Source organism: Morchella sextelata (genome assembly GCF_020137385.1).
Source record: "Morchella sextelata strain SCLS chromosome Unknown scls_17, whole genome shotgun sequence".
Taxonomy (NCBI): Eukaryota; Fungi; Ascomycota; class Pezizomycetes; order Pezizales; family Morchellaceae; genus Morchella; species Morchella sextelata.
In genome coordinates, this window is record NW_025408632.1 from 300906 (window position 1) to 324393 (window position 23488).

Genomic DNA, 23488 nt, shown 5'->3' on the forward strand with positions numbered 1-23488 from the left:
GCTGTTGTAGCCACCACACTGCTGCGAGATGAGGAGAAAAAGGGGGTTGTAAGATTAACGATGAGGCCCCACAACAACACAATCAATCAATCAATCAATCACCACTGCATGAACTCGAAGATCTGAGGTTTTTTGTATTCTCCCACCGCCTCTCTGTGAGATCCCCGCCACTATCTCCAGATAACCTGTGAATATCGAATATCGATAATAGCGAGTGCATGTCCTAGTTCGATGTGACGGGGCTGGGGAGATGTTGCAGGGACCACCCGAGCCCTAACCCACATGCAGGATCCATCCACCCAGCTAGCTGCATGCATACATGTACACTGCGAACACAGAAGAGAGAGAGAGAGAGCACCACAGCACACGTCCCTCTCTCCACACAAAAACGAGGAAGCTCTGAACAGCTCATAATGCCCCCAGCACTCCTCTCCACGCCCGCCGTGCGGCGCCAGAACCTCTTGATTGAATTGTACTACCTAGCTCCCCTTACCTCTCTACTTCTCCTCCTGAAGCTCGATAGCTAACTAGCAGCTCCCACACAGCGCCAGTCTAAAACATGCCGCGCCCTCAGGCGTCTACATGTCTCTCTCCCTGCCCGACCCCACGCTCTGGTCCGGCGTAATCTTCACGCGCAAAGGTCACTCCCCCTCCCCTCTCCACGTTCCCCCCCTCCTCCCTCCCCATACCTCCTACACCACACATACTAACACTACCCCCTCTAGGTCCCTACCACGGCGGCATCTTCAAGTTCACAATCACCTTCCCGCCCACCTACCCCACCACACCCCCCACCATAATCTTCCAGACCCCACTCTACCACCCGCTGATCTGCCCCTCGCCCGCACCCCCCTCCTCCCCATCCACCACGCCCGGCCTCTTCTCCCTCCGCCACGGCTTCCCGTGCTGGTTCACGCCGACGCCCACGTCGCCCTCCACGCCCACGCCGACGCTCGACGTGCTGCAGTACATCAAGGCCTCCCTGACCGAGGCGTCGGTGCTCGACGACGTGCCGCTGAGCGCGGCCGAGAACGACGGCGCGTGGAAGCTGTGGAGCGCGGGGGAGGGGGCGCGCGGGGCGACGGGCGGGTGGGAGGAGAGGGTGGGGAGGGTGGTGGAGGGGAGTAGGGGGGAGGAGGTGGTGTTTGGCGGTGGGGGTGCGGGTGCGGGTGGCGGGGGGATGAGGTTTGTGGAGTTGGAGGAGGGGGTGGTGGAGGGGGTGAAGGAGGTGGCGAGGATGGTGGTGGAGGAGAGGGTGGTGTTGGTGTAGTGGTTGTGAGGGGAAAGGGTGGGAGGATAGGGGGGGAGGGGAGGGGGGGAGGGTAGACTAGACTTCTTTCACGATTGCTAGCCTTTGTATGTAGACCAACGACACTTCATGACCACCTTTGCTGCTGCACAAATCATTACCACTTCTCACTCGCAACCCAGTCCTCTCCGCTGCCATGTTTCCACTGCGCATGTTTCCGCTCCAGGATGTTTCCGCTAGCCACGCCGCTAAACCCAAAACCACTTAGCATCCAGTAGTGTGCTTTTTATTATTACTAATTTTCTAAAGGGAGAGCGGTCTCCGTCCATTGGCTGGTTGGCGCAATGGTAGCGCGTGGTCCTCCTATTCGTAGTAAGACCGAGGTTGCGGGTTCGACTCCCGTGCTGGTCGGAGATCTTTTTGTCTTATTCTCTTGTTTGTGAGGTGAGGTCTTTCGTTGTCGTTGTCGTTGTCGTGGTTGAGGTTGTGTATGGCTGTGAGGCGGAAGCGATGTGGAAATAAGATCGGTTAGTTGAAGATTGACTGGCTTTTTGATTGCCTGTAGTATGGTGGATTTCATTATGGCAGGATAGAGTAGAGTAGAGTAGCGTTGCAGATTCTAGAAGTTCGTTGCTGGCTCTCTTATCCGCGTTCTTACTCGTGTTCTTGTTCCCGATCGATCCCGCTCACGGTTACGGTTACGTGAGCACGAGGTGACGTGCGAAGCGGTTGGTGCAAAGTATGCATCATTGATTATCACCCGGACGAGTGAGAACACATGTACAAGACGCAGCTGCTACGCGTGCGAGTGAGTATCCGTGACGTGACCACCCACGGCTTTGATCGAGGTTTGTGCAACACCTTGTGTCTTTTGTTACTGGTTGTTTGCTGTGGGTGTGAGGATAATAGTCTAGCTGGGGGTTTCTTTGTACAGTTATGTTCTTTGCCGTAGATAGTAGTAAATGCTAGAGCTTTCAGAAGTTCGGTATTGCGTCGATGCGTTGTGCGTGAGATCTGGTCTGTTCGTAATACGACTTCACGACTTCACGTCTTCAGTAGATCTAGATCTGTAGAGGAAAATGGGTATATAACCCCCTCCTCCGTCCGCCCATTATTCAATCCCATCATCCGCTCTCTGATAAGATGTCTACGCCAGTATATCATATTATCCATTACGAACTCTACTCAAACTCCCAACACATTATCCATTCCGAACTTTGCGTGAAGACCCAGCACATTATTATATATCTCCTACTACCAGGCCGTCCGAAATCTCTCACAATACGAATAGGTCCACGAATACAACCTCGTCAAGCATTAAGCCATATAATAAATGTCGATATATATGTGGACAAGCAAGCCGAGAACCATTCATTTATCAATGGGTTGAAGGCAAGAATGCCAATAATTGCGAAAGGAAGGAAAATGGGGAGTGATGGTGCGGGGAGTGCCACATATATTATAGTGCGGAGCTATCTGCCGTGGGTGCATGAAGACACAGCTAGAGGCTAGAGGCGTTATCTCGAGAGCTAGGTACGTACAATTACAATACCTCAATCCTATCCCCATCCCTCATCAGCAGTTTAGAGTCTAACTATAGACCTCAATATAGTTATATAAACAGCAGTCACTGTTGAAATGGAACCAATGCCCAACCAGTATACTCTCAACACTCCCGAAGCCCCCAATCAACCCAAATCTCCCAGAAACCAACCTTTCTCGGCGTGCTGTATCCGTATTTTCCTCCTCCTGATATCGCCCTAGACGATGCCGATACTAGTGCTCCCCTAGCTCCCATGTCCGAGTCTCGCAGAATTGCTCTTCCCAAAACCAATTAGTGGTCCTCGCAAGATATATACTTCCTTCGTACCTGAAGCCAATACATAAAGAAATTAAACGATTGAGACTTTGGAAGGATCCCGGCGGTGCCTGTCATTCCAATCATCCAGAATGATACTCCCGGCCGTGTTATGGCTCCGATTCCCTGAAGAAAAACTGTATACGGGCCGACTCAATGCAGACGATGCGGTATATATCTTGGTTCGATATATATCGAATCTGCTGGTATATATGAGTGGACGCGGTGGCTATTATATTGTCTTCTGCAAGATATATACCCAAGGCGCTCCAAGCTCGAAATCCTGGGGTTTCTCCTCTTCACGGTTTTCAATCCCTAGGATCTGGGTGTTGTTCTTGGGGGGACTCACCGTGATATGTGGTTTGGTGGACTTCAGAGATTGAAAGTAACAATCCTCAATGATCCTGCTCTCCTTCTCTAATTCTCTTGAGAGATCATTCGAGGCAGGCCACTCTAGCCAGAACCAGGGGTCAACGCAAAGAACACCGCGTTGAATATGACTAGTTGGAGCCTTAAGCTTGGGTATACGTATCTCTACCAAACCTTCAAAAGGGACGAAAACCTGGCCAAACTGGAGGATCCGAACCGTTTTGCCCTCCTTAAATCACTATTCCCACCAAAGGATGTGTGGGTTTCTCCTTTGAAACCAATCATTTCTCGCTCGACTCAACATCTAGTGGCAACAGTTGGACTTGCTGATGCCGGAAGGGCCAATGACCACCGCCGATATATATGACCAGCTCAGGTATCACAAATTTTATCGTAAGCACCGAGGATCGGAATAGCAGCTCCATGGACGAATTCGCATTCGAAAGAGAGAAAAACAGAAAGATGTACGAACAAGAGGTGATCACGGACATGTTCAGCCAGTCGGGAAAAGCTTGATGGCGAATACTGCAAAAATCATGATTCCGGCTGCAGTCAGTAATTGTTTCCCATAGTTTCGTCAAAGTACGACAAAAAGGTCAAAGATACCTCTTCAGAAATATGGAGTTTCTTCTAGTCCTTCAGGCGTGCCGAATATATCGTGAGATTCCGTTCAGCCTAGTTATACTTGATTGACGTGTTTATCGAGAACGTGCCCACATTAGTTTACAGCTTCATGAATTGTGTGCGTGCGTGCTGCCGGATGATAATTATCGACGATTATCTTTGGGACTACCGAACCTGCCGAATATCTTGGTTTTCTTCAACTATAGCACAATACTTTTGAACAGAATTCGGTCTATATATATATGAGAGGCGTGAAGGTCTCAGCAGTCCATAAGTCATACGGGTTGGGCACTCCTGGGCCCAATCAAACCATATCCCTTATCATGATATTGCAATCTTCAGAGAAACGGCAATCTTATCTTACTTGGATGTTCATATCTTGTTTGTTCACTACTTCTCCCGCACTTTTGAAGCTAGAAAAGAACGCCTAAAAGCTCAACAAAATCTTTCCGACAAAGAGGCCATCACATAATTATACCAGTATTATCAATCCTTTCCTGAGAATAAACAAAATACCAAGTGGTGGGATAGAATGAGGGAGCGTGCTTCGGTTTGGGGAAGTCGGGTCACTTAGTTGGGGGCGCCGGACGCGGCATTTTTGTTCCCGGATTCTCAAAATTATCCTCCTGGATTTTCCGCTAACTAGTAAGTTTTCCTCTGTAACACTTGACTGTCCTAAATATATGCACATCGATCATTGACTAACGGTCATCAAATGATAGCTGGCAAAATGTCTAAACTCACTCACAATCCAGAACCGGACTCGAAGGGAGGTATCGGGTTTAATTCGGGATTCGGACTAATGCCATGGCGATATATGAGCAGAGGTTTCTAATGTTGGATAGTTTATCAGTGATCATGTTTTTGATCCTTTCTGTTTTTTGTATTTCGTGATACTATCGTCGATCCTTGATGTCAAACGTGAGGAAAGAGGGCTTCTACCTGCCAGGTGTTCAGGCTTATGGGGGAGCCAAAAGTAGCTCCTGTCCTATCTATTACCTGTCAGCTCGCTTTCTTTCTCTTTCTCTTCTCAGCGCATCATCAGGTACGAAATCTGTATCTATCCTCATATTTGTTCCTACATAAGTGGTTACGAATTTAGTTGCACTAGAGTAAACGATATAACATACAATTGAGAGGGCAAGTTCACTGTTATCAAATATTTTGCAACAAATAGCATAGTTAGAGAGCTGTAATCTCAAATGAAGTCATGAGTTTATATATATTTATTTTCGTTAAAGTCGTGAGGTTATTCGTAAGCATCGTAAGTCATAGAGTATTTTACTCATATATATGAAAATGAAAAGGAAGATATAAGAAAGAAACATGCGTATAGACAAAGGAGAAATATACAAAAGAAGTACTGGGTGTCGTTCCCAGCTTCTCTGCTGTGGGGGTTGGTTCCGCCACAACCCTAACCCATTGGTTATTACTGGTTCAACGAAGTAATCCATCGAGCTTTGTGCTCAGCTATGCTACCGGGGTAGAGCTTTCATCGTTATCCTCTGCGGTTTTTGGCGCGGTTCTTCTCAATCGCGTTATATTGTGACCCGCCGTGTTATTCGGTCGAAAACATCAATAATCCCCCCAATCCTCCACTTCGCAGGTTTATTTCCAACAGTATAGTAAACAAGCGTATATTGTTTAACTACATTCCCACATGACGCACAAGGACAGCACTTTTCATAGTTTTTAAGTCTTAGCTTCTTGAGAATCCTCTTTTTCAAGCCTCTTGTGGAGCTCTTCCGCTTAGGTTGATAGTAACCGATGGCCGATTGCGAATCATCATCTTGAGATTCATCTATGAGTCCGCTGGTAGTAGAGCCGGTGGCGCTGAGAACAGAAGTGGTGCTGGTCATGGCTGCGGTGGCGGTGGCGGTGAAGTAAATGGTGAGGAATTAATGAGGGCGGTGGAGTTGATTTTATCATTAATCTCTTGCTGTGGCGGATTCAAGATGGCGGGTTGCATGGTGTTTTGGTTTCATGGCGGTTGGGTTTTCAAGGTTGCGGGGAGGGTCAATGAGGGGGACGCTGGTAAGAAAAATTTCTTGCGCGTCCTCAGCCTTATACCGCCGAGATCGCTGCGCGTGCTGATTCTTGAATCCTTTTAAGGATTACTAGTAGGTCCACGTTGCATGAATAAGTAATTAGTATCCTCATATGGTTCCTTTAATTATTCGGGTTCAAACCATTTCAGTAATATATGATGTAATATTGGGCCCGGGTATTAATATATTGAGAAAGCGAATCAAATCGCCATTATATCTAGCTCAATGCTGCAATTCACTAGCTATAGATACTTAACTCCCGATCTTCATACTTTCTACTAGGGCCGGGTCCTCAATTGCAACCCAGAGTTTTTTCTCTTTTCTTTTTCTTTTTCATTTCTCAAATTTTCTTTTTCCTAGAATTAGTAATCTATTACTCGCTAAAACTTCTCAATTTCAAGCGCTCGCTCGAACTCTTCCTATTACTTTTCGACTTCAAGATCCACAGAATTTGTGCCGCCTAAAACCTCCTTTACTACCACCATCACCTCCACGATTCCCCTCCCCGTCACGAGTCTCCTCACCGTCAAGAATTTCCACCCCATCACGATTTACCCCCACCACAACTCCCCTCCCCACCCCTCTTCTTTACATGACTACCTCCGGCCGCTGCCCCACTTTTCCTATCCGCTCCCCCAGCACTCTCATCTTCTTTCACCTCAAAAAGATATCTCCCAATCCCAATGATCCTCTTCCCCTCATCCCCAGCGTCCTCGGCGTCCTCGGCGTCCTCACACCCGCACCCGATAACCCACGGCCTAGTCATAGCGTCTCCAATATTCTTCGCTACCTCATCAAGTATTCCAATATGCATCTTAGCTGACACCTTCCTCATAGCCAACCCAAAAGCGCCTTTCTGTTCCTTCTTCCCATACCCGGTCTCTTCGCGGTACTCGTGTTCTTCGGGTTGAACTTCCTGCATCATGGTCAAGGTGTAAGCTCTCTCCATTGGCTCAGTTCTCTCTACTTCGATGGCCGTAGTTTCGGGGGGTGGTGGCGTGGGAGGTGTTATTTGGATTGTTGGCACACTGGTGTTTGCGGGGTTGTGATATCTTACGGATACTGAAACGACGGGGTGGCTTGGGAAGACTCGCATTGTGCGGGGTATAGTGTGTGGTTTTGTGGATTCTGGTCCTGGGGTCTTGGAGTGTTCAGCCATTGTTACTTCGTGTGTGTGTGTTGATCAAATTATATTTTTGACTTGGTAAGCTAGGTCGTCTTTATATCAATTAAGGTTGAATAATAACATAGTCGATATGCTTTTCATACAGATTATTACGAACTCATGCACAGTCTTGAATAGGTACTTTATCGCGAATATTTCAAAACATATATATCGGATTCGGTACGTTTGAAAATGAGTGAAGCGCGATTAGTACGAGTGATATGCCATGAGTCTCGACTGTTTCTTTTTTCTTTTTATCTAACTCATATGAACCTCGACTGACTGCCGGTGTGCGAGTGACAAAATTTAAGTGCCTGATATATCTAACTTGAACGCTCCTCGTAGATTGACTCTTTCAGAGAACAGGCAGTTATCGTCGATCCTAAAAAAGGAAAGCAGCAGATGCACCACCGCCGAAACGGGTAATAAAATAAGCCTTACTTTGACCATAAGTTTTATAACGACCTCTAAAGTATATAATTCTTTTTTAAGGGTTACTTCAGTCTTACTTTATCCTTAAAACATGCTTAAATCACGCTTATCAGGGCCTTGTTTTGGTGAATACGCTCCTTATAATCCTATAATTTGGTTAAGTGTTTGGTAAGGTTTATGTCATGCTTATAAAAGAGCTCCTTTTCGAAGCGTTTATAGAAGAGATAATGCCGGTGAATCGGCGCCAAAAATCCTCCTAGTCCGTCCATATACATATCGTCCAAGACCATGGGAGCCTTCTTTCAACATATTGATACTCAAACCCCGGGAAAAGCACTTCGAGTGATATTTCATGATTATAAAGCAACGAGTTCCACTCAGCTTACTTGGAGGGAAAATATGCAAATACCCATGCTACTGTATTTAAATGGTCTCAAATTTTCCGTTTGATCATACGTTGCTATGATACGGTGCATCAGGTTGTGGAGTGGATCGCCAAGTGGAGCTAGAAACAAAACTCGGTCACCTTCCCCGGATCCGCACAACACATGGCCGGGTTCATGCATAGGAACACCCACTCCCAAATCAAAACACGTAGATCACCGCACAGAGAGCTCGATATATGTGTATTTAATTATTGACTCGTTTCTTGAAATATCTTAGAATGACCTGTCTTAGTATCACCGCCACCTCCAGATGGTAAAAGTGGCACTCAAAAGGTTGCAAAAAGAAACAACAACAAAAGACTGGACGGACCGGGGATTGAACCCGGGACCTCCTCAATTTTCAATGTTGCCATTGCAAATGAGGCGTCATACCACTAGACCATACGCCCATGAGCCTGTGGATAAAATAGGGTGTATATATTATTTAATACCTTAAGGCTACTTAATACGAAGTTATAAAGTTTTCCGTAGCATCTACAAGGTGAAAGTGAATTCAAATTAGTACTTTGGGGAGTTACCAGAGTAGGATAAACTGCATACATGTTATTTACATGGGTCTCACGTATGCTAGATGTAAATGAGAAGTCCATAGCTGGATCTTCTCAAAACCACAACTTAAAGAACCGTCAACAGCGTACGTTCCAATCCTCCATAATATGCCCAAGGAACACCGTGTTCGAAGTTATTTTGTGGTCACTAGAAATGTTATGGGGAACAGAAAGAAACAAGGTTTGAAAATTAGATGGACGAGCGCAAAAATGGCTTTACATTGTCTGGATGGCGGAGATGGTGTAGGATTCGAGTTATATGGGGTTACTGGCAAAGAAAAGGTTCATATTCTAAATTCACTACTAAGAATTGAACGGTCCATTTCTCATTTCTACCCCCCGAACCCGGCCATACTAAGAATATTTTAAGTTTGGATTTTATTTCTCATCTATCTCCCTTTCATTCAGCGCTCGCTCAACACTCCCAATCGATACCCTCTCTCACTATCTGTAAGAACAGATAATCATAGGGAAGATGCATAACGGTTCTAGAAAGTGCAGAAGTAGAAGGGATAATCAGAATAGTAATTAAACACTTTGTGCCCAAATCGTCTCGTCTTTTCACATCGCCCATGGTCCAAAGTCTGTCTCCCTGACATCACGCAAGGTCATCAAACTTTTGAGAGTATCTTGCACCGAGCTATCGCTCCATTCCACATTTTCAGCTGGCCCTTGTGTATCTTTTTCACGCTCGCTATCATCTTCGGATGCATTTCCCGAGACATAAACTGTACTGAGGACATCACCATGCTGTTTAATGCCGAACCGGTCATCTAATGGCGGTCTGACGTAGACAGGACTGCTTTGCTTGGATCTCATAGATCGCCGCTTTATGCTTCCACTGCTGAAACCTCTTTGACGGAGTTTCATTTCAAGCCAAATACGTTGGGCTTCATCCGCCGGTTCCATATCATCCGGAAGTTCTGTTTCCGGAGATGAGTCGATACCGGCAATGAATGGTGCTCTGTCCTCATTTCTTAGTTCTTTACTTCCGCGGTATCGATAATCGAGATCCACAGGCGTGACAGGTAGTGTCTGGAAAGAAATACCCGTTGGTTTATCGGGAAATGTTTGGGAGCTCGACAACCAGGCTGCACCGCAGTCCCACCCACTCTCTGCAAGGTCGTAGCTATCTCTCTTGTTCTCGGTATCATAGCTTAGCCTATACCCGGAATAATTTGACTCTCTCGTATCTCTAAACTTCTTCTCGACTCTTTCTCTGTATTCAAGCTCCTTCGATATATCAGTGAGGTCGATACTCCATGTCGGCGTCCCATTCGTTATCTCTTGTACTGCCTTTATTGCCTGGGTTGGGTTACTATGCATACTAGCTACACGTTGAATTAAGACCTTCTTGACATAGTCTTTTGCGGTCATGGGTGAGATCGGTGGCGATTCCTGTTTATCAACAAGCTTATTCCCTGTAGGAGAAAATCTCCATAATGAATCCTCGGTGAATCGTGAAACCTCTACGTGACGCTCGGTAGAGAACGATGTTGATTCTGAGAAGTTTGTATGGCGATATGTCGCCCTGACCGTTAAAAGGCGAGTCTGTAGTTCTCCGAGAGTTGCCTCCAGCTGTCTCTCAAGGTGAAACCACCGGGGTAAAACCTCGTCTTCACAGCAATTCACAATATCAGGCAACGCAATGTCGCCGATGTGAACTTGTACTAAGAGAGTTCTCTTCTCTCCTGGAAGGAATTTTGGAAACCGCACTTCTCCCATTACCGCTCGCACCGCACAATTTTCTCCGGGTATAAGATCGATTACAACATCGTATAGAATGCCTAAATCAACTGCTGTCCTCAAGAGGCGGATCATCTCTTCAACCTTTATCTCTTTCTTGATTTCCTTGCCCTTTTCTTTGTAAGTACTTAATCGTTTGTCTTCTAGATTGGGACGTGGCCCCAGTGATGCAGTTGGAACACACCATCCTGAAGCCCCCATCTCACTTCTTGGCCAAAATAGAGGTCCAATACCAATGACATGAATTTGTATCTCGCCAAAGAACACCTCAGGAACCAGCTCTATTTCACCGTCGTCCAATCTAGCTGTCAACAGAAATAGATGGGCGTGTCTGCGTGTTCCGTAGCGTGTTGTGTCAAGGGGCATCCCTTTTAACTTCGTTATCGAAGCTTGGATCGCTGAGCGGACATTTCGTGACACGGGATCGCTGCACCATTTATTCTGTGTGAGTACTGCGATGTCATCAATAAGCTGTTTTTTCGCAACGCTTCCGGAAGAGTTCAGCACTTGTACTGTATCCGGCCTTACTGCCGTGATTCCTGTGATTGATGATCCTGTAGGAAAGGTCATAACAGCAACTCTATCCCGCGATGTTTCCATTGCTTCAACGAGTTTCTTGGCGTGAATCTTCATACTCGCAAATGATGCACTCGATGTATAGGCACTTTAAACAATTAGTGGATGACTGACCCTACGCCCTAAATGAAAGGAATGTCTCACGAGGTATCGATTAGAATTCCTACATCCAGTCCAACTTTGCTTCCTTGGAATCCCTCAGCGCCGCCGTCGACGGAAGCATCTAGCTCTATTGATATCCAGGTGGCCTTCTCAGTTCCTTGCGACCCCGGGTAGGATATTGGGACTTTTTCCGTCTCTGAGACGACTTCCATTTGAAGTTGTAACATCGGAGGTTTCCATTGACCTGTTTTCTTTAATCTGGTCCGAGTCATACCACCGGTACTTCCTTCAAATATGCCGAGAACACTATCATTAAAGTTCCCCTTATTTCCTTCTCCCAAGAAATTCCCGGTGTTATTGCTCTCACTATTAGCATCCCAGTGCGCCCTGCTAATGTCATTTGCTTTCCTCAAGGTCCCTGGCTCGCACCAGCTCTGGCTGGTTTTCAAAAGAACACGGTTCACGGAGGTCGACTTTTCTCCATCGTTTAATGGCTCCACAGCTACTATATTTTTTATTGTTGTTACCATTGTTGCAGAAGAGCTACTACTGCTCCTTTCCTTTACTTTTGACTTAGTTTCCTTTTTCGGAACGTTTGCCCCACCACCACCAACTCGAGTGAAAAAGTCCCTCGAGAAAACTTTATCCTTCCATCCCTTCGAAGCAATTTTTTCGATTGGTTCAGATGAAGCATTTGCTGACTTTGAATCTACCCTTTTCTTAGATCCATGTGCTCCTGTGCTTGAAGCCCTGCGAAGTTTGAATCCCTTTTTCCCATGTTGTACAACATCTGTCTCGATCTGATCTGGTGAGTTTTCAATTTTCACTTCTGCTGACCCATAAGAACGTGTTCTATATGAACTCCCGGCTGTTGCATCCCCGCTGCTATTCCGACTTCCTGGCTCTGTCGGAGAGTGGTGTGTGGGGGCCGTCACATAACCAGACTCCGGGGTCGGTGTGTAATCATCGAGAGAGTTACTAGTTGAAGAATCCTGAGAACCGGTAGTAGGTACGCCGCCGGGTTGTCGAGAATTCCGTGGCCTCTGCAACCATGCCATACCTGCACCAGGAAGGTCTCTCTTTTTATCAGTCCTAGCAGTAGAGGATCTTCGTAAAGTCTCTTTCCCAGTTCTTTGTTTGTTGGTATTATTTTTATCTATTAGCAAAACACCCGTGGAGCTGCTACGTTGCTTCGGTTGCGGTGGAAAAGCAACTCCAAGGAAGCTTCTAGATTGTGGCGGTGGCCGTCGAGGAAAGTGCACCTGTTTTGATTCCCGGCCCACAGGCAATGAAGGCGATTTTCGAAGTTTTCTGATGCTTAGCGGTCGAGGTGCCGGATCCGTGTCTTCGGTCACCTTTTCAGCAAAGGCACGTGTTGGTAATTTGGCCCTGAAAGAATTGAGTGGCTGAAGGCCGAGAGGGTGAAAATTGAGATTTTGCATATTGGGCGCCCTTAGCACCGGGAGGGACGGAGATTTATGCCTAAGAGGTGCCACATAAAGTGATTTCTGATACGCCGCCTCAGTAATAGCAGCTCGATGAGGTCTTTGGCCTGAAGGCATTCTCTGTCATCTGATCAGCCTCGCGTTGACTTAGATTTCTGACCCAGTCAGCATATATATTGGGAACAACTTCATACCAATTGCCAAATGATAATGCAAATTCGAATAAAATCTAAAGTACGAAAGCAGCGCACAAATTGAAGAGACTGAAGAAACAATACTCTCGGGCGCACAAACTGTTGCGGATTCGGACAATTTTGATGGAACTAGCAATAGAATGGATGATGGAAATAACGTTAAGAAAAATAGCAGGAAGTGTGCAAAAGATGCTACGTATTACACAGTGGGGATTTAGAGCAAGAATCGAAATATGTGCCTACATACATGTACTAACCACTAACTGACCATGGTACATACATGTATGCTAACCTTGTACGTGGTCGAGACCACCGTAAGGAACTACATGTGCGTCGCATCTCTACTTCCTACTTGTAGTTACATGTAGCCAGCAACACCTTACGGAACTTCATCTAATCGGACCTTCTAACATCACTCTGTATGTACATCACCTGTATTCACCTATACATAATACAAATTATCTATTATCCATCCATTAAAGGCAACGCTAACAAGCACCCAAACGCTGGCCTCCATGGCTGAAACCTACAAACAGCACAAGTCACACGCTGAACCCAGAGCCGATACCTCAATCACCCCTATGGGCAGTACCGAATGTGTTTATGAGAATGATAGAAGTAGTATGAGCACCGCAACTACTGTATCCCAAACAGAAGGGTGGGGTGGCTCAGGTGAAAGGCCATGTCTCGAGCGCACCAGGTACCTACGGAACATCGTCCGTGGCCGAAATTCGTCTGGTAAGTCGGGATGGTACAATAAGAAGTATAATGTTTGGTTTGACGAGGCATCAGCAACTTGGAAGCCCTCTCAAGAACCTACTCCACATTTCGATGGAGCTACACTACAAAATGATCCCCGTAATACCGAAAGATCAGTCCGAACAAGTCCTGCCGCTCCGCCTCAAGCTATCCCGATTAACAACTACGAAGGGACTCAAAGGAGGAGCATTCCATTTCATAGGAAAGCTCTCTTCTGGTCCGTCCGATCGCGAGATACATTCGTTAATCGTTTTCAAAAGCGACAGAAGGATATGTTGACGGTACATATATCTCATTTACGCACTTTCGGTCAAGAGAATACATGCTTTCACACTACACATCTCGTTCCCACATATAAGCTAATCGGTCACCTATTTATTTTACACACAATGGAAGGGGGTGTTGCACCACGCCCGAATATTGCATTGGTACAACAGGGAGTGCTGAATGATCATGGAGAATGGGTAGTGCTTGATACCAAGGTTGAGCCCTATCACTGGAATCCGCTTGACGAGACGAGTGTGATGAATGCTGGGTGGCATCTTTCTGGGAATCAATTATGGCTAGCTTTGATCAGTACCTAGCTATGTTTATCATGGTACGGGTACGAGGCGCAGTCCTGTGATTTCCAAAGCCGTTATTCTAAAATGGGGGGGTATTGTCAAGCTACATGCTTAAGTTAAGAGAAGGAAGGGAGGAGAGGGGGTTATGAACGTTAAATTCACTTTTCTACTTTTTATGGCCGAGATGGCCGGCCTGTGTTATAATTCCAACCATGTTTCATTATTCGGTGGCTGAAAGAAGATAAGTGTCAATCATGATACCGAGTTGACGCCGCGAAGTTTTAAATCGTGCACCTAGGCCCTTTTCTTACCAAAGTACAGACAGGGAAAGGAAAGTTTTTGCATACCATCTCTAGATTTCTTATTTAACTTGTAACCACCCAAACCACCGGATATCCCTAAGTAAGAAAACCTAAGTCTATTTCCATCTAATAAATGGTAGGTTTAAGAAATTCCTCAAAGCCCATAGGATCATGCATGCATAATTTCCCTTTTTATTGTTCCTGTGAGCTCATTTAACTTTCGATGGCTTCTAGTTATTACTAGATTTCGTAGGCCCTGTGCTTCATCATAGCCCGGAAGAAGAAATTGTGAAATATGTGAATTGGAGTGTGGGAGAATAGACGACTTGAGGAGGGTTTGAACACGTGACCTTTGTGAGGAATATGTTTATAGTGCAAAGAAGATACTATTGCGCCGCTGAGTTCCAACGACAACTATGGGAGTTTGTTGCTCCTTATATACAGATAGTTCTTAGTACCACGTGATCCCCTGATTACATAATCCTAGCGCTAAGCCTCCTTGTTTCAACTATGAGTCATCCCTTATACATGAGTAATTACCATACATAACCGATGTCGCAATGCCATATTTTTACACTTCCCCTCACTTGCCACATCGTATCAATTCTGACAATTTTTGGTGAGCTGGTTTTGGTAGTCCTTTGGTCATTATGTCCGCGACATTGTCTTCGGTAGGGACGTAGAGGATTTCGAAGGTTCCGACTTCGAGTTGTTCACGTGTATAGTGGTAGTGAACGTCGATGTGCTTGGACCGATCGTGGATGCGTGGGTTCCGACAGAGTTCAATAGAACCTGTGTTGTCGGCGTGTATGAAGTACTGGTATTGTTGTTGGAGTTCGAGCAAGGCATTACGAATCCATACCAGTTGTCGAGCTGCGAGGGACAGGGCCATGTATTCGGCTTCTGTTGTTGAGACTGCGACTGATTTCTGCTTCCGGCTTCTCCAGCTGATGGCTGACTTCCCTAGTCTGAACACGTATCCTGAGAACGATTTTCTGTCATCTAGGTCTGAAGCGTAGGAACTGTCTGAGAATCCGTCGAGTGTTCTAGTATTCCCCTTCGGGTAGAACAGGTTCCAGTCTTTGGTTCCGTTGAGGTAACGGAGAGTTCGCTTGGCTGCTCGTAGGTGGTCCTCGGTTGGACATGAGGAGTACTGGGAGAGAGCGGTAACGGCATGGGTGATATCAGGTCTGGTAGCTATACTCGCGTACATCAGTGATCCTATTATGGATTGGTACTCAGTTGGTTTCTCGATTTGGTCTTCCGGTTCGCCTTTGTGAAGGTTGAGGTTCGGTTCGAGTGGTGTGCCAACTGGTTTGCAGTTACTCATTCCAAATTTATCCAGGATCTTGTTGATGTATGCGCGTTGTGATAGTGTGATACCGTTGTTGGTTACCGTTATTTCTATTCCCAATATGAACTTCGAATTACCGAGATCCGTACATTCGAAATCTGCCTTGAGTAGTTGTCTGATTTCTTTTCTGAATGGGGAGTCGGGTCCGAATATCATGATGTCATCTACATACACCGATATGTATAGATGGTGGTTCTTATGTATGAAGACACATGGGTCGAATTTGGCTGGGACGAATCCTTTCCGTTGAAGGGAGTCTGCTAGGCAAGCATACCATTCACGGGGTGATTGCTTTAGTCCGTATATGCATTTTCGAAGTTTACAAACCTTGTTGTCCTGCCTGTAGCCTTCAGGCAGTTCCATGTAGATTTCCTCCTTGAGTACACCATACAGGAAGGCTGACTTGACGTCCATTTGTTGTGGTATCCAACCGTTGTGTGCAGCTAGTGCCAGTAGGAGTCGTAGAGAATCATATCGTGCAACGGGGGCGAAGGTCTCATCGTAGTCTTGGTACTGTACTTGGGTGAAGCCTTTAGCAACGTACCTTGCTTTGTACCGCTCGATTGTTCCGTCCGCGTTGTGTTTCACTTTGAATACCCATTTTCCTTTGACTACTGCTCGGTTGGATGGTCTGTTGACAATATCCCAGGTGTGGGCTTTGTCAAGGGCGTCTTTCTCAGTCTGTATCGCCTTTTTCCATAGGTGTTGATCGTCGCTCTGCATAGCTTGATTGAAGGTGGAAGGTTCTGTTACGAGGTGTATTTGGTAGTTCGGGGGGAGTTTGGATATGTCTCCATATTCCGTGTCTAACTCAGCCCTATAACGTCTGAAGTCTTCTTTGTATTGATCGATTAATTCTTGTTCAGTGGCTTCGTCTCCTGGGCCATTTTCTTTCACATCTTCGATATAACTTGTAAGTAACTTCTGTTGTTCTAATACCTTCTCGTCATACTCTTTCCTTCGTACTTCCATTTCAATTTCTCTATTTTTTCGCTGGCGTATTCGATCTGATCGTTTTGGAGGTTGTGGTGGTGTACCTTTGGGTGTCGTTGACACAAGTGGTTTTCCTTTGAAGCCTTTGAATGGTACAACTGGTGCTGGAATTTTCTCCCAGTTGTCTCTTGGGTCTCGCGGTTGTCCCATAGGTACGGCAGGTTGTTTTCCCTTGTCTGGTGTAGCCGGTGGTGGTTTTCTAACCAGTTCCGGTGATTCCGGGAACAATCCTGGCATTTCTGTACGGTTCTCTTCGATTGCATTTGACTCGGGTTCTGGATCAGACCTGTCTTCTGATTCGTATCCGTCGTCTGATGGTGCGTTTGCCGTTTCTGGTTTCAGGCTGGGGATGAAGTCGAGTTCCACTGAGACTTCCCCTGATTCAGGAGGGGGGAATGTGACGTCCCGACTTTCAATTACCCTATGTTGTGTTCCTATCCAGATACGGTATATTTTATCACTGTCTGAGTATCCAACTATGATTCCTTCATACGCTCGGGGTGCTAGTTTGCTTCCTGCTGGCCTAGAGTTTTCTGGGATGTGGACATAGCATTTTTTACCGAATGGCTGAAGGTGTTGTATACTTGGCTTGGTTCCTTTCAGGGCTTCAAAGGGGGTCTTTCCTTTAAGCGTACTGTGAGGTAGCCTGTTTTTGAGGTAGACAGCTGTTGCGTATGCTTCTCCCCATAACGACTTAGGATGGTCCATGATCATGCACCTGACCATTGTGGTTACCGTCCTGTTGAATCGTTCTGCAACTCCATTAGATTCAGGAGTGTATGGGGGAGTCTGTTCATGAACTATTCCTTGTGAGTCGAAGTAGTTCGTTATGTCCTTGTTGATGTATTCACCGCCACCATCCGTTCTGAATCTCAGTATTGTTGTACTGTATTGTTTCTCGATCCTTGTAACGTAGTCCTTGATGGCCTTCTTTGCGTCTTCTTTCTGTTTCAGGAGGTATATCCATGCGAAGCGGGTGAAATCATCGATGAAGGACATATAGTACTGAGCTTTTCCTTGTGACTGTATACTGAACTTTCCAGATAGGTCTGAGTGGATTAGTTCGAATGGTCGTTTGGATCTAGTACTAATTGGTGCAGGTTTCTTGTGTACGCTTTTTGATAGTGCACATTGACTGCAGTGGAAACTTTCTGGTTTGGGAGGCAGCCTTTGAATGTCGTGATACAAGTTTTCTAGTGTCGCAGGATGGCCTAACGCTTGATGCCATTCATCGTAAGTGGTCAAACGAACTGTATTGCTAACTACTTGTACATTCCAAAGCCCCTTCTCCAATTTTGCCCAAATTATTCCTTTCTTTTCTTTTGTAACCAACTTTCTTCCTCCTCCTGACTCCGTTCTAAATCCCTTTTTGTCGAGCACGGTTTCAGAGACCAATCCCACATTTCCCAAGGTTGGGACCAACAGCACATCGGTGAGGAGTATGGAAGATCTACTTCCATCGGGAAGGTGGCAGCTGAAACTAGCGCTTCCCATTCCGGTGACAACGTGGTTGGTTCCATCAGCTGTTCAGACGTTGCCGGTGTGAGGTCGGATGTCGATGAGTTGGTCTTTGAAGGGTGTGACGTGAGAGGTCGCTCCAGAATCAAGGATCCAAGTAAGGGGTTGGGAGATGTCGTGGCGTACCATACAGATAGTGGTTGTAGAGTCATTTACTACAACCGATGCCGAGTTGTCCTTTCTCCTTCCCTTTCTGTTCTTATTCTGTTCTTTGAGCTTTCTGCATTCCGTGTACTCGTGGCCTTTGTAAGGCTGTCCCCTTTTCTTGCACCAGGTGCATTCCTTGTCGCTTGTGGTACTCCTGGTATGGAGCACTTTGTTCCCTGTTTGAGGGGCTACCTCATCCAGGTTCTGTAGTCGTTGGCGTACGTCTTCGTAGGTGACATCCTGTTTGGTCTGGATGTTGTCTACAACGTTGCTCATCGATTTGGGTAGCGAGCTTAGGAGGAATGCCGCCATGGCTTCGTTGGATTTGGTGAGGGGTAGGAGAGCCTGAGCGAGTTTGTGATCTGCGCTTTGGCATCTGGACTTGAGAGTATTCCAGTTCGCATCGAAGGTCGCGAGATGCTCGGTCAGTGATCCGCCTTCTTGCATCTTCGTGTCTAGGACGCGGCTGAGGAGGGTGATCGTGGTGTTGGGTGAGACACGATCGTAGAGGTCTTTGAGCGCCTTCCATGCGTAGAATGCATTTTCGGCGGAGACGACTGTTGGTTGTATTTCTTCGCATACAGCAGAGATGAGAAGGCTGTGCATTTGTTTACGAGCCTTCTTTATCTCGGTTTTGCTGAGTTCGGTGTCATTCTCGTCGGGGTTCTCGATGCTCAACGCTTCCCACCAGTCTACAGCGTCGAACGTTATCCTCCAGGCACTCGCCCAAGTTTGGTAGTTGGATTGCCCTTGTAGCTTAGGGAGTCCATCAAACTTGAGACGAATGTTACTGGTGGCTGTTGTCTCTGAGGGTTTGATCTCAGCAGCCTTGGATGACGATTCTCCTTCTGAAGGCATGATGTTGTATGAAGTGTTGTTGAGTTAAGCGAGGTGGCGATGGTGTAGTGCGGATTCTATTTGGCAGAACCCGGGCTCATAACCTGTGAATTGGAGTGTGGGAGAATAGACGACTTGAGGAGGGTTTGAACACGTGACCTTTGTGAGGAATATGTTTATAGTGCAAAGAAGATACTATTGCGCCGCTGAGTTCCAACGACAACTATGGGAGTTTGTTGCTCCTTATATACAGATAGTTCTTAGTACCACGTGATCCCCTGATTACATAATCCTAGCGCTAAGCCTCCTTGTTTCAACTATGAGTCATCCCTTATACATGAGTAATTACCATACATAACCGATGTCGCAATGCCATATTTTTACAAAATATACAAAAGAAAAATGATTATCCTAGCCTTAATATAACTCTTATGTTTAGTCATACTGGTAAAGACGAGAGAGTTTCTTGCTCGTTTGCAACAGTAAGATCCCTTCCTCATATTGAAAAAACAGTTGTTCAGGACGTCTCTTTTATAAATTTGGGATTACATGTATGCTTCGATGTCCTCGAGATGTGTATACCGCCTCCTCCGTCATTTATGTTATACAAGCGATGGATATCAAGCCTAAACTCCCTTTTACCTCTCCATCGTTGTATTCTTATGAATGTTATTTAATAAACCTTTACGGCCTTCTCCTCCATACCTTTCCCCGCCACCACCTACACACAGCCCGTGCTAATCCCTTCATCCTAACAAATTTTGATACCTTCCTTTTGGAATTCTCATTGAAAGGAACAAAATTCGGGTCGGGATGTAGATGGGTCAGCGAATCTGTGAACTCTGTACTACATGCCCATCTATCGTCGTAGTCACTTTCTTTATCCCATCTACTACTGCGATAGCTGGCGTTATAGGGGTCTTTATAGGGGTTTATTCGTACAACGTTCGTCATTTGGCTTCCTAGTTGAGAGAGACGGGAGGGCTTAGGTTCCAGTTTGTATGCAGTTGTGGGTGTATCTATATAATTTCGAACGTGAAAGTAAGAGTGTTGATGGTAAGTTCGGGTTATAGCGAGAAGGTCCTAGATACTTATATCTACCCATGTACAAGTTTGTTTTTCGATGTTAGCTTTCTACGATTAGTAAAGCAGTGTTGATTTTAGAAGGTGATGGTATCCTATAATTGTCGATGATAAGCGGAGTATTTTTCTCGTATTTTGTTCTGCTGCGGTCTGTTTGTGATCCCCCGGGAGTCAAAAGTACAGACCTAGAACCAGACTTTGATAAAGTTGAGCGATACCTAGCTGAGAACTTCTGAAACTTGTTATTTTTTGGAATGGATGCTTTGTTGTCTAAATGTACGTCTGATCCGCCATGTACTGTATTAGGTACATTTTGGTGTTTAACCTTTAAGGAAGCACACGCCACGTATTCGGGCAACATTTCACCTTCTAGGTCCCCCGCCGGGGATTGTTTCTCCTCCTTGACTTTTCTCTCTTCGTCATCCAAATATTAACTGCAATACGGAAATCTCGTCTTTAGGACCCTCTTGCCATATTTCTAAGATCGATGCTTTATACCAATACTATTCGTTTAATCACACTTGTTCTTCTCAGGCTCTGCTATACAGAAGCCAAATTTGTCCGTCATGACGTTGCAGCTCTGAGCTGGGCTGTAAGTATCCTATGCGCTCATGACCGGTCATTTACTATATGCAGCGGAAGGACTGTAGCTAACTGTATACAAAGGTTATTTGTTGTAACCATAAACCAACCCCACCAGAATGCTATAAACTTCCAGTTAGCGATAATATATGCACATGCTTCAAGGAGGATGGTAGTTCTTGGCCGGCGTGTATGAAAAAGTTCTGCCTAGAGCAAGAAGTGTTAAAAGGTAATTTCATTTCTTGAAGTCAAGATTAGAGTTGTATCTGATGTGTTTAGTTGCGATTAATACGACTGAGAAAGATGTTTGTGATTTTATGGAGGTGGATGGACCGTTCCCCGATGTTGTTGTCATCGAGGGTAAATTCCATGCCTCACCGAGTTGATGTTTTGATTATATATTTGCGTGTGGCCACTGCACTTCATTTTATTGAAACCGGGATATTGTTTGGTATTGGGGGCCCCATGGGGAAGAAAGCCAGATGAAACATGGTGACCTCAAGCAGACATCACAACTGAACATCCGGCTCTTACTCTGTACTTCATTTACTTTTCACCAATTGCAAACTTATTGTTTTATACAGTATCTTAACGCTCTGCAGACCTTAGAACATCTGATGCCATGATACGTACCTTATATACGTCCAGTGATAGAATAAGAATTACAAGACATGAAAATCAGAAATCGCTCAGGCTAATATATCTTCATCTTATCCAGGGTTTTTTTCTCGTCATCAGTTACAAGAGAATGTAATGTATGTATAGTACGTACCCAAGATTATATTTTTTAAAAAATGTTGTCACCCATTCTATTCCTGCGCTAAACTTATCTTATATCAAAGTGAAACTCAAATACAGTGAGAAAACTTCACTTCTCTTTGATGGTTTCGAATTGTTTATCTCACAAATGTACAAGAGCGTGCACATGGTTAATTGGGTTTATTAATGAGAAGATTTATTATATCCTCTTCTGCTAGTAAGTTAACTAATTCTCATATTCGAGCGTTCCATAAACTACTAGTTCAGCTGGAATATTAACCTCTATCTTCTTCAAATCGTCGCATCCGACAATATCATATCATAACTTCCTCAATACCCAAACAAACCCCGCCAATCACCATATAAGCCCTTCCATGTAAGCCGCACCCCTCTTTGATTCACATGCTTCTCTGACTTTATCCCACCCCCAGCGATAACAACATCAACTACTTTGACACTCTCAATCTCGGTATCACTGTCCTCAGAATCGAGCCAACGCTCATCATCAGATCCGCTATTCGTAAGGACCACAGGTCCAGTCTCTGCAAAATAGGTTGCAAATGGGTCGTTCTCGGGGTCCTCAGTCAAAATAGAGATACCGTCGAAGTCACCAGTAACCCCGTTCAAACTAGTAGCCACACCCAGGCCAGTAACCTCGTTCAAATAAGCAGCACCCGCCGCGCCAACGTCAAGATTCTGTCCTCCCACATCTGCAGGACCAATGAACCCATCAGCGCCATCAGCGCCATCAGTGTACACAAACGCCTCCCAAATCTTCCTGTCGAAACTCTTCTCCTCCTTCACCATACTCTCATGCTCAACATTCTCTCCAGTTGCATGACAATATCCACAATCAACATTGAGATCCCAGAAAAGTTTCCACGGATTTGGCTGATCCTGAGGCACCTCTACCAGCTTGCAAGTGCAATTCGCACATTTCTCGCAGCCTGGCTGAAAGACAACTTTCAAGACCATGCCGCCGATGGTGTGAGATGTGGTTCCGACAGGGCAGCAGACGCAGTCGCGAACATATAAGTATTTAGGAGAGGTGTTAGCGATGAGAGATGTCATTGTGCTAGCCGGCGGTGGTGGTGCTGGGGGGAATGCAGCTGGTCGAGAGACCTTCTTGTAGTTCTGGGATGCTTGTGGGGCTAGCTTCTTGAAAGTCGGTTGTTGAACTTGAATATTGGGAAGGCGAACTTGATATGCCATGGGACGGCGTTCAAGTCCCCGAGCTTTGTCAAGTCTGGGAGGCATGATGAAAGCTGATGGTGACGATGTGTTTTTCTATGATGTACTGCTAGGGGTATAGATAGCGGTGGTGTTTATGTGAGAAGAACTGTTGAACGGGTAGTACGAGTATCTATAGCGTAGGGATATCCGTTAGTATAGGGCAACAACAGATACTACTATCGAAAGTAGATGTTAGGCAGCTGGATGATTACCTTTTAGACTCGAAGAGGATGGGGTTTGGTAACAAGATCAATTAATTTAGATGTGAGCATCTGCGAATAGTTAGCTCATTGAAAGAATAATGCGGTACTGTAGTCCGCCTAGGGGGAGACGTCATTGCACTTACATACGTGCTTCACAAAACAATAGAAGGATCGTTGGTTCCTGGAAGGGAAGTTGGAAGTAGGCTAGTAGAGGTGGTGCTGGGCAAAGTTGTTGGCTGTCGGTCCTGCTCTTGTTGCCAAGATGAGTGAGTGGCCTCGGGGTCGCAAGGGAACAAGTTCTTGCCCACTGATAATGACCAGATGTTCTTGCGTTAAGACTTTTTTTTTTCTTC

At 45.7% G+C, this 23488-nt stretch overlaps 7 protein-coding genes across 7 annotated transcripts; 1 reads left to right on the forward strand and 6 right to left on the reverse strand.

Moving 5' to 3' along the window:
• Positions 1–413: 413 nt before the first annotated feature.
• H6S33_004216 (uncharacterized protein) lies at positions 414–1270 on the forward strand (the record flags this gene model as incomplete). The annotated part of the gene is made up of 3 exons (XM_044835928.1): positions 414–472; positions 546–640; positions 726–1270. The coding sequence occupies 3 exons, from the start codon at positions 414–416 to the stop codon at positions 1268–1270; spliced, it is 699 nt and encodes a 232-aa protein (XP_044690954.1).
• A 4368-nt stretch (positions 1271–5638) lies between these two features.
• Positions 5639–5959, reverse strand: H6S33_004217 (uncharacterized protein; the record flags this gene model as incomplete). Its single annotated transcript, XM_044835929.1, has 1 exon — positions 5639–5959. One exon carries the CDS (start codon positions 5957–5959, stop codon positions 5639–5641), a length of 321 nt encoding a protein of 106 aa, XP_044690955.1.
• Positions 5960–6692: 733 nt separating this feature from the next.
• On the reverse strand, positions 6693–7307 carry H6S33_004218 (uncharacterized protein; the record flags this gene model as incomplete). The annotated part of the gene is made up of 1 exon (XM_044835930.1): positions 6693–7307. The coding sequence occupies one exon, from the start codon at positions 7305–7307 to the stop codon at positions 6693–6695; it is 615 nt and encodes a 204-aa protein (XP_044690956.1).
• Positions 7308–9300: 1993 nt separating this feature from the next.
• Positions 9301–12725, reverse strand: H6S33_004219 (uncharacterized protein; the record flags this gene model as incomplete). The annotated part of the gene is made up of 2 exons (XM_044835931.1): positions 9301–11149; positions 11206–12725. The coding sequence occupies 2 exons, from the start codon at positions 12723–12725 to the stop codon at positions 9301–9303; spliced, it is 3369 nt and encodes a 1122-aa protein (XP_044690957.1).
• A 2284-nt stretch (positions 12726–15009) lies between these two features.
• On the reverse strand, positions 15010–18267 carry H6S33_004220 (uncharacterized protein; the record flags this gene model as incomplete). Its single annotated transcript, XM_044835933.1, has 1 exon — positions 15010–18267. The coding sequence occupies one exon, from the start codon at positions 18265–18267 to the stop codon at positions 15010–15012; it is 3258 nt and encodes a 1085-aa protein (XP_044690958.1).
• A 33-nt stretch (positions 18268–18300) lies between these two features.
• H6S33_004221 (uncharacterized protein) lies at positions 18301–19296 on the reverse strand (the record flags this gene model as incomplete). Its single annotated transcript, XM_044835934.1, has 1 exon — positions 18301–19296. One exon carries the CDS (start codon positions 19294–19296, stop codon positions 18301–18303), a length of 996 nt encoding a protein of 331 aa, XP_044690959.1.
• A 2733-nt stretch (positions 19297–22029) lies between these two features.
• On the reverse strand, positions 22030–22956 carry H6S33_004222 (uncharacterized protein; the record flags this gene model as incomplete). Its single annotated transcript, XM_044835935.1, has 1 exon — positions 22030–22956. The coding sequence occupies one exon, from the start codon at positions 22954–22956 to the stop codon at positions 22030–22032; it is 927 nt and encodes a 308-aa protein (XP_044690960.1).
• Positions 22957–23488: the final 532 nt, after the last annotated feature.